This window comes from Labrus bergylta, chromosome 8 (assembly GCF_963930695.1).
Source record: "Labrus bergylta chromosome 8, fLabBer1.1, whole genome shotgun sequence".
Taxonomy (NCBI): Eukaryota; Metazoa; Chordata; class Actinopteri; order Labriformes; family Labridae; genus Labrus; species Labrus bergylta.
The window spans coordinates 22,044,443-22,054,506 of record NC_089202.1 but is presented as its reverse complement, the minus strand read 5'-3'; the positions used below and the strand labels follow the sequence as shown (position 1 = coordinate 22,054,506).

Below are 10,064 nucleotides of genomic sequence, written 5' to 3'. Positions count from 1 at the left end.
TAATTGTAGACGACCTCATTGCTCCTTCTTGTTTTTTTAATCAACATTATAGAAGAGGAAATATGTATTTTATTTATATATTTTTATATTTCACTTCAGACCTTAATGAAGATTTTTTTAAAAAGACACAGGAGAGAGCAACACAACACTGACGGAAAACAACCAAGAAAAAGACAAAAATCCCTGCTGGAGAAAAGTGACTCTGGAATGTTTCTGTAGGAAAATCAAAAATAAAAGTCTATAGTGCTGCTGGAAAGTGCAGCCGTGATTTCAACAATTTGAAGAGCATTAATCGCACATATAGGAACATAAATGAAAGCTTGTGTGGGTCGCTCTTGTACTGAATGTCCTTCAAATTTTCTTTATCTGGGTTTTCAGCACTAGGCCTTCATCAGCGTACCTGCAGCCTGAACCTCCGACCAGAGGGGACAAGAACAAACTCCTCACATAACTAATGATGATGGAAATAGATCCACAATTTCATATTCATGTGTTGGACTGATTTAAACTTAAAGTGAGACACATTCAGATTGACTTTACTCCAAACTGGATTCAGATCTGGTATTTATTTAAAGGTTCTGACATTCAGTCAACAAAGCCTCTGACAGGATCCTCACCTTTGCCCCTCTGTGATGTCCTTCAACTCTGCAGCTTGAGTTCATGCACTCTGAGTCACAGTCAGGTGACGCCTCTTTATGCGCCTTTTTTTTAATTTTTTTTAATCAATCCAATAAAGCCTCTCTGTTCGTGTGAGTGTCCCGCGCTGCTCCTCTGCTCTGTCTTTCATGGCCCTCTGCTGGAGTGTTTCAAACATGGGAGTCACTCCGCCGCCTCCCGAGGGAGCTGCTCAGTATGCGAGCGAGTCTCTCCTCCTCGCGTTAAGTTGTTCCTCCCCGCTGTGCTGCTTGACCTTGGCTAATTCACATCTTTATATCGTGAGCTGTGACAGAAAAAACACACAGTCACTGCAGGAGCAGCAGCGATGAGACATGGACTCTGTGTGTGTGTGTGTGTGTGTGTGTGTGTGTGAGTGTGTGTGAGTGTGTGTGTGTGTGTGTGAGTGTGTGTGTGTGAGTGTCTCTCTGTGTTTTGATTATTATTATCTAAGGCCTGGAAAAAGCCTTTTTATGTATTGTTTGTTTCTCTTTGTAGGAAGGCCTCGATAAATCTGTTTTATGGTGTGATCCAGTCGTCTCATTTTGAGTGTAAAGATGTCCCTTTACTGACCTTCTCTCCCTCTCTCCCTGTGTCTCTCTCTCTCTCTCTCTCTCCCCCCAGGGCTGGCTCTGCGAGCTGCTGCGTTGGAAGGAGGATCCCTCTCCAGAGAACCGGACGCTCTGGGAGAACCTCTCCATGATCCGCCGCTTCCTGAGCCTGGCCCAGGTGGAACGTGACGCCATTTACGAGCAGGAGAGCAGCGCCGGGCAGCAGCAGCACCACAACGAGCGGCCGTCCCACCTAATGCACATCACCGCCGACCAGCTACAGGTGAGAACAAAGACGGCAAAGAGCCCTCGCCGTGCACACAGTTATCATCCCATCGCATCACATGCTTCAGCTGAGATGGGAAATGTTTCATGGATTCAGACATTTCCTAAAATAATCTACGTGTGTGTGTGTGTGTGTGTGTGTGTGTGTGTGTGGTCCAGTCACTGATAGGTGGACAATTTAGGGATGAAATCATCCTAATTTAAACTAAACTAAACTTCACATTTGCTGTGAAGTAAAAGAAAATGACCTCAGAGGATTTTTCAGCTGTTTTTTTTTTGCCAAATGTCCAGAATGAAAAGGCCCAGCGTGGCTCAACAGTCCGCTGATGGTGATACAGGAGTGATCGTCTGTTTCAATCACAACATGCACTATTTAAATCAAACACTGTGGACAAGCTCAGAACAAGACATGGGGTCAGGACTACACTTTAACATACACATGCAACAACAAATATCTGAAAAAGATGGATAAATAAGTTAAACAACAACAAGATTCAAGATTTTTATTTGTCACATGCTCATACAGATTTGCAGTGAAATGTAAAAGACTGTTTCGCAAGATGCATCACAATCTACACGGTATCACTTCCACATATCAAGAACTTTAACAAGTTAACAACTGAGCTGAGAAGATTGTTTGATTGAGGCGCCGGTAGCTTAGTGGTTGGAGCACACGCCCCATGACGGCCTGGGTTCGAATCCAACCTGTGGCTCCTTTCTTGCATGTCATTCCCCTCTCTCTCTCTCTCTCTCTCTCTCTCTCTCTCTCTCTCTCTCTCTCTCTCTCTCTCTCTCTCTCTCTCTCTCTCTCTCTCAACATCTCTAAATAAAATCATAAAAAGCCGAACAGTTCAACTTGGGAAAAAACAAAAGATTTGATGAAATAAAATTTAATAAATCTGCAACTTTATTGACAACCAGTTAATCTCTGAGTCGTCTGAAATGTGCTCGTTACAGAGTACACAGGGGTACATTTGCTGGTTCCTTTTTTTTTTGGTTTTAAAGGTTTTTTGGGGGCTTTTTCTGCATTTATTGGAGATATGATGGAAATCAGGGAGAGAGAGAGAGAGAGTGGGGTAGACATGCAGGAATGGAGCCACAGGCCGCCCGCCTGGAGGACCAAAGCCTCCGTACGTGGGGCGCACGCACTAACCACTGCTACACTAGCGCCCCGCTGCTTCCTTTTTCCTTTTTCCCTCATGATAAAAATATTTATGTACTAATGATTATCATCATGTCTTAAACTCTATGTGCTTACAGATGAAGTTATCAGTGTAGAAACTAACCAGGGAATAAACTGGGAATCAAACTATTTGTTTGCTATTTAAAACCTGAGTTCATGTTGACGGCTTGAAATATCTTCAAACATTAATTTAATTCTTCGTTACATTTCCTGGAACTTTTTGTAAACAACTCTCCCGGGGGCTTTTTTATGAACTTTGTTTAATTAGATGTTCTGGTTTTTTTTTGTTTTTTTCTGTGGAAACTGTTTTCAGAGATATCATGAACCTGAACTTCTTTAAAGAAATACAGAAAAACATCTGGGAGATAAATAGGAAGACTTACAGGCATGGTTAAAGGTTCACATGTCTTAATGAAGTACAATAATGATTCCATTAAAAGTCCCAACCACGCCTGAGTACTTGATTAGATATTTGGTGACTTGGAGACGTGGCCAGAGATTTACAAAGGCTGCTTTTGTTACACAATTAAAAAAAAAAAAAGGTAATAAGGTGTCTTCCAGCTGCAGATATGGAACGAGGGGCATTCTGTGAGCACTCTGCCTGCAGACAGTACTAGTCGTAGATTGATCAAACAGGATCATTTCTGATTTAATGGACAATTTTACTCTGCTCATAAGAGACGAGTGTTAAAATATTTTGTGCTGCTCCCCTCACTAACGCCACACATTAGCCAAATCATCTCACATTTGCTCAACCAGAAGTATCATCGCTGCGTATATTGGTACAGTAAAAAAAAATCACATCTCTGGGTGCATTTATGCAGCTGGCAAACAAGAGTCGCTGCAAAGTGCTGTTTTGCAAAACTTCATTATGAAACACCGATTGGACAGCGTCTGACTCAGGAATGAAAATAAAAGAGCACCCATTCTGCGGGGTCAATGGGGACCGTGAGTTGCCCACTCACTCCCTCTCTAACCACACAATGAGACATTTTTACGAGTAACGTGTCATGTGTTTACACTAACGGGACTCTGCCGGCCCAGTGAAGGCCATCGATAGCATTCTCACACTGCGGCAAATCAGCCAGACCATCGCGGTCCACAATTGTACACGGGGAGCTTGTTTATCAGTTTCTGGCAATAGAGCCTGATAAGCAGCAGAGGCCATAATAGAGAGGCCAGTTTCCCACTGTGTGTAGGGAGGATTGTGTCTCTCCGGTTCGTGTGTGTGTGTGTGTGTGTGTGTGTGTGTGTGTGTGTGTGTGTGTGTGTGTGTGTGTGTGTGTGTCTGTGTCTGTGTGTCTGTGTGTGTGTGTGTGTGTGTGTGTGTGTGTGTGTGTGTGGTATATCCCCACAATGAGAGGCACAATCTCTCACTACCAAAAAAGGAGGAAAAAAAAGTCATATCTGCAGAGCTGATTACATTCAATGAGATGTTACATGGAAAATTCCTTCAGCCAAGTGCCTGTTCTACACAGCGGGCCCGTTTTTCCTCACAACTCAATTGATTTTAATGAAAGGCCTTATTAAGGCGCCGATAAGTGTTAACATCTGATAACATCCCCGTCTCCTTTCTCTCTCCCTCTCCCCCCCTTTCTTTTTTTTTTTTTCCCACTGCAGGCTCAGCTACCCCAGTCTCAGCAGCAGCACCAGCCCTCCCTGTCCCTCCAGCACCCCTCCCAACCCCTTTTGTCCCAGCAGCCTTTGCAGCAGCAGCAGCCCACCACAGGCCCTCGGTTGCCGCCTCGCCAGCCCTCCACCGCCTCCCCCGCCGAGACGGAGGACGATGGCAGCCAGGGAAGGAACATCAAGGCTCGCACCGTCGGAGGGAAGATCTCGCTGGAGGCTCTGGGCATCCTGCAGAGCTTCATCCAGGACGTGGGTCTGTACCCGGACGAGGAGGCCATCCACACCCTGTCGGCCCAGCTGGACCTGCCCAAGCTCACCATCATTAAGTTCTTCCAGAACCAGCGCTTCTACGTCAATCACCCAGCCAAGGCGCTCAAGGAGCCCAATAACAACAACAACAGCTCTGTGGCGACCACCAACACCAGCAGCAGCAGCAGCTCCGCCTTCGAGGAGGAGCTGACGGACTTCAGGGAGAGCGGAGAGCTGCTGAAGGAGCTGGAGGAGAACACGCAGACCAACAGCACCATCTTCTCCATCAAGATCGAGGAGCATCTGAGCCGAGGCGCCGAGGCCCAGGCCGAGATAGAACACGAGGCCAAGGAGTAGACTCTCCCCGTCTTCACACGCGCCGAGAGTTTTCATGTGAACACAGACAGACTAGTGACTGTGCTAAATGTAACGCTCGGGCCCCCCACACAGAACCACCACACCGCGAATCAAGAAAAGTAGTGTTTTTAATGAAAACAGCTCCTGGACTGTTCGGAGGAGTGTTTATATATATATCTGTAACAGACTGACAGGCTATGTGGAGGGAGCGTTCACACACTGGAGAGCCCATTTCAGACTCAAGTACTACTTTTTGGATTTTGTAAAACTTGTATTATTCACTGTAAAGACTGATGCATCATTTAAATAATCTGCACAAAAAATTATTAAGTATGTTGCCGTGGATATTTGCTGACTGCACTCAATGTCTGTTGTTTTACACTGACTTACTTTATCTTTTTTGAGCTACTGATTCTATTTAAAAAGACAAAAAAGTCCCCCCCCCCCCCCCCTCCTCCTGGAGTTTGTCAGGACTTTGATAGGTGTTTACGTATGTGATGTTTAACTGGATTTTTTCAAGAAAAAAAAAAAAAAATGAAATCGAGGACCAAGTGGTTGACAAGGCCTTAATCATGAGGTATGGCGTGCGGCGCCTGCTGGCGGAGGAGTTCTTCTTTTAAAGAGCGCGTCATGTGATTCTGAATCAAACTCTGGAACGCGATCGCCCCCGCCCGCCCGCCAGCCTAGGTGCATCTCCGAGAACAGCTCAGTCTTTACATATTATTTGTTAGGGAGGAAATATAAATATATATATATAGACATTATATTGTAACTGTAAAAAAAAAGATACAGTCTTAAAGAAACTATGCCAACAAATGCCTTGTACTATACGGCACTGCCGATGTTAGATTATTTTGCAAAACCTTTGTCACTGTAACTTTCTGAATTTGCCACACACAGTTAGAAATGTGAATTCTCCACCATGTTTTTTATGTTGTCTGACATTATTTATTTGCAGTTCATGCAGTGTTTTCGATGTAATTACTTCCTTTTTTTTTTTTTTTTTTTACTTTTGTTATGTAGAGCTTTTTTTTTTTCTTTTTCTTTTTTAACTCCACCCGTTCTGTTTTCTATTTATAAATGTGATTTTTCGATGGGCAGTAAAAACAAAAAGTGTCTTAAACGTTTTAAATGGACAAATGTGCTTTAAAGGTTGCCTATTAAAAAAAAAAAAAAGTGCTGTACGTCAACCAACTCATGCTACAAGCTTCACAATTAATGTTGTATGCAATTTTTACTATCATGCAAATAAGCTTAGGTAAAATGACTAACCTATAGAACACCTTAGAGAGAAAAACATATGCAATCTGTGTGAAAATCGATGTCTGCGATGTGTCTTCCTTTGGTTAACGATCCAATTCAAAAAGCTATTCCTGTATAAATCTCCTGTATAAAAGTGTTTCTTTTTTATGAGTTGATTTCAATGAGAACACCAGTTATTTTGTTACGACTGACTGTTTTATAAGTGTTTCTCGGTTCATTTCTGCAGAAAAATGTTCTAACTAGAAGTGGTTATTGATTGTTAATTACACAATTAAACTGTTTGTATTGTACCACACATTTCTCGGCGTTAACTTGACCAGACTCCCCTGCAGACGAAAAAGATGATGTGAAATGTTTTTAATCGACTCCACGTCTGAGCCGTTCAGCTGCAGCCACTGAACACAGTCTTTGTAATAAGTGTAAAAAAAAATATCACACCTTATGAATCGTTGATTGTTTATGATTGTAAATATATTTGAAGTTTGTGCAAGAGCTCGGTGTACGAATCAGCGTTCTGTCGTGCCTCTTCCTCTCAAAGCGACTGTACCGGAGCTCTTCTTCTACTACTGCTGAGTGTATCTGACGCACCTGTGAAACCTGAAATCAATAAACGGAAGGTGTGAACACCTGTAACAGCGACAGCCCTCTGCAGGGAGTTTCATAGATATGAAACAGCACAGGTGTCCTGACCTGGCTGTGAACCCCAGGTGAGGCCAGGTGTCTGCACCTTTAGGAAATTAGCCTCACCTGTTAACACCCTGCGATATGTGCCAGCCTATGTTGGCTGGCGTTCCCTTGATGTTCTGCTCTTTTTTTCTTCTTTTTTTTCATGAATAAAAAGCCAGAGTGTAACATTGTGTGTGTTCAGACCGAAAGACAATCACTTAAAAAAAACAGATCATACAGGAAGCGCCGTGCTCTGCAGGAGGATTTAAAGGTACGACGTGCTAAAAGGTAAAAAAAAAAAAAAAGGAGCATGTACCTTTAAGCTTTATTATTTCTTCTTTTTGACATTACAAGCGACTTATTCAGCGTCAAACAGAGGTGAAGGCACCAACAAACAACAGGAACTCTGATATAATACTCCTCCTCATCACCACTGTTTTCATAAGGATCAGCCATATTTGCGTCCGCATTAGAGAAGGTTTTTCCACACAGATGGCGACTACTTCTCGAGAACAGCGGTTCTCAAACTCAAGACGTGGTCACAAGAATATTAATGAAACGGTTTCTGGGGAAAGGGAAAAGTTTTTAATACAGAAAAATAAGGTAAATTATCCTCTAAATGGGTTCAGGAGTACAAAATAAAAACACGGTCTGTAGAGAGTTTTCAACAGGCATGACTTTCTTTGAGTGGATCACAAGCTGAACAGGTCACACATGAGCTTCTTCCCAAGTAAAAAAAAAACTGTATATTTTGTGCAAAACGGAGCTGGAGTTTCGCCACGGGTGGGTATCGTGGGTGATTGCTCAGAGAAGACTGGCAAGCACAGAACAGTTTTGAAACTGTGTCTCCATTAGGCTGTTCGCTGGCTCTCCACGGCACCAAACACACTTCAAAGTCTTTCCCCCAGATGTCAAAATAGAAATCATAATTACGACAAGAATGGTGACTGATGAATCACTGACTCTGTTGCCCCGGGCTGCTCATGCTGGTGCTTATTTAAAAAAAAAAGAAAAAAAAGAAGCAGGCTACACTAGACGAGTTTTCCAGGAAGCATTTATAGATGATGCCACCTCACGCTGTGGTGCGCCACTTATAGAGATACAGTATCTAGCTTGTGATATTTGTAGAAAGTTATGGCAAATAAACAGCCACCACATTAAAGTTCCTGTTGACGCACGCGGCCTGCTTGCACTTGGTGGAGTCTTGGAGGTCAGACTGTCAAATAAAGCGTCACAAACAGGCGTTATGAAACTATAGAGGATGTGTATCATGTTTGATTTCTTTATACGTTAGGTAAGCACGATTTAAAGGTACAGGATGTCATTTCAACCACTTAATAAAACTCAGAGCTCCCCAAAACATGTCTGTGAAGTTTCTTGTTCTAAATCCAGTCTGATCCTGTATTTGATCATGCCTATAAACCTCTATTTCAGCCCTGCTCAGAACAGGCTGTTTCTGTGTCTGTACCTTTAAATATGTAAATGAGCTGTGTCTGAGAAGCTCCATGTCCTATTGTTTACGGTGAGAAGGCAGACTCAGAGGGCAGAACAAACACCTAGCTGTGGGAGTGTCACCCACCTGGGGGAGGGATTACTGCCCTTTGTGATGTCATGAATGGAAAGTCTCCAAACGGCCTGTTTGAGCACACATTTTCTGAAAAGTGGAGCAGGAAAAAGACGGAGAGGATGGACTTTTCTAATCGTTGGTCAGTTTGTAGACGGACTAGAGACACATATTAGTTACAAAAACATGACGAAGATTATTTTTGCTCTAAATTAGACCAGGCCTTAAATTGAGATGGGCTTCAATATAAAGTTGTATGGTTTGTAAATTTGCCAGAATTAGCACTATAGCTGAATCCAACTCAATTTAACAATCACAGGACAGTCCACAGAAGAACTCACAGACAGTATACATCAAATATGGACACATTGGGACCTTAAAAGGTTCAGATTCAGGTTACTTTATTTTTAAGGTGTGTAGGTAAGTTTGTTTTCAGCCAGAAACATCAGCATCCATCATGAAAAACAGATTACAAAACAGATCTAACAATGAACAACACATTGAGAAATTGAACTATTAAACCAACTAAAACATGATAAAAACCTAAAAACCTAAAAATGATAGTACTTAAGGTTCCACCAATCAGGGCATAAGGGAGAGAGAAGGCTCAACCAATAAGATCAATTAAAAACACAAAATAAATCATCTCTTCTGCCAGGGTAAAAATAAGTTTGGGCCATAAATAAATCAAAGTGTGTGTGCAAATATGGCTACAGCTTGTTCAGTTTAGTGCAGGAACAAAGCTGTTTTTGTATCGCCTTGTTCTACATCATGGGACTACAAGCCCCCGTCCAGAGGGGAGAAGCTGAAAAGCAATGTACAGATAAAGACATTAACCCTAACCCTAACAGACCCACATAAGATTAACTGGTTAAAATGCAGGAAGAGCCAGAAGGCTCCTGAAATGGGCATCAGAAGAGGATCTGGTATCTCTGGTATTTATCCTGTTTTTGTGCTTTTCTTGGATAAACACTTTTAATGGGTAGGGGGCGCCCATTTTAAACTCTTAAAACAAGCCGCACATCCAATTTTATACATGTTATACATAGTATATATTGACTTAAGTCCCAAATGAATGTGATAAAGTAAAGAAAATTCTACATAAACTGAAGTAAAGATCTTTAAAAAACACAGAAGTTCAGTAAATCTAAAGTCCTTCTCCGTTATAATGACCATTTTAAACCAAACCAGCAGCGAGGAAATGCAGAAGTGTAACTTTTACGAGTTCACTAGATGTAAGATATTCCGATGGTGTGTAGTTTGTTAGGATGCACATCTGCAGGATGGACACATTTAAATAACACATACATGCTCCATTGAACACAAAGCTCCAGAGTCCTCATGGAGACGTCAATCAGCAGCGCACATTAACACTTCACAGACCACTCGGAGGAATCCTGGAGAGACACCCGTTTGGGTTTCATGAATGCAGATTTAGATTGGGCAGCGTGTTTTTCTGTTCTGAGTCGCTGAATGTTTTGTATCATCAGTTGACATCTCTGAGAAATAGGGTCAGGAACTCACCAGACGGCTGAGTGTTTGGTAAACTAGATAAACGACCCAACACTTGACAAGGCTGCCCATAAGGGGGGGGCAAAGGGGGGAAACTTTCTGGGATGAATGGGGGCCCCACTAAGGTTGGGTAAAACATGGTCCATCCTAA

General features: G+C 42.5%; 1 protein-coding gene across 10 annotated transcripts in view; it reads left to right on the top strand.

The window, feature by feature from the left end:
* satb1b (SATB homeobox 1b) overlaps positions 1-6,810 on the top strand; it is a 65,640-nt gene extending 58,830 nt beyond the window's left edge. For all 10 annotated transcript variants that reach the window (XM_065957746.1, XM_029278568.2, XM_020640419.3 and 7 more), the window contains 2 exons: positions 1,279-1,488; positions 4,294-6,810. In XM_065957746.1, the coding sequence (XP_065813818.1) occupies positions 1,279-1,488; positions 4,294-4,908 (825 nt within the window). In that variant the 3' untranslated portion in view covers positions 4,909-6,810. The remainder of the gene's footprint in view (positions 1-1,278; positions 1,489-4,293) is intronic.
* The last annotated feature ends 3,254 nt before the right edge of the window (positions 6,811-10,064 follow it).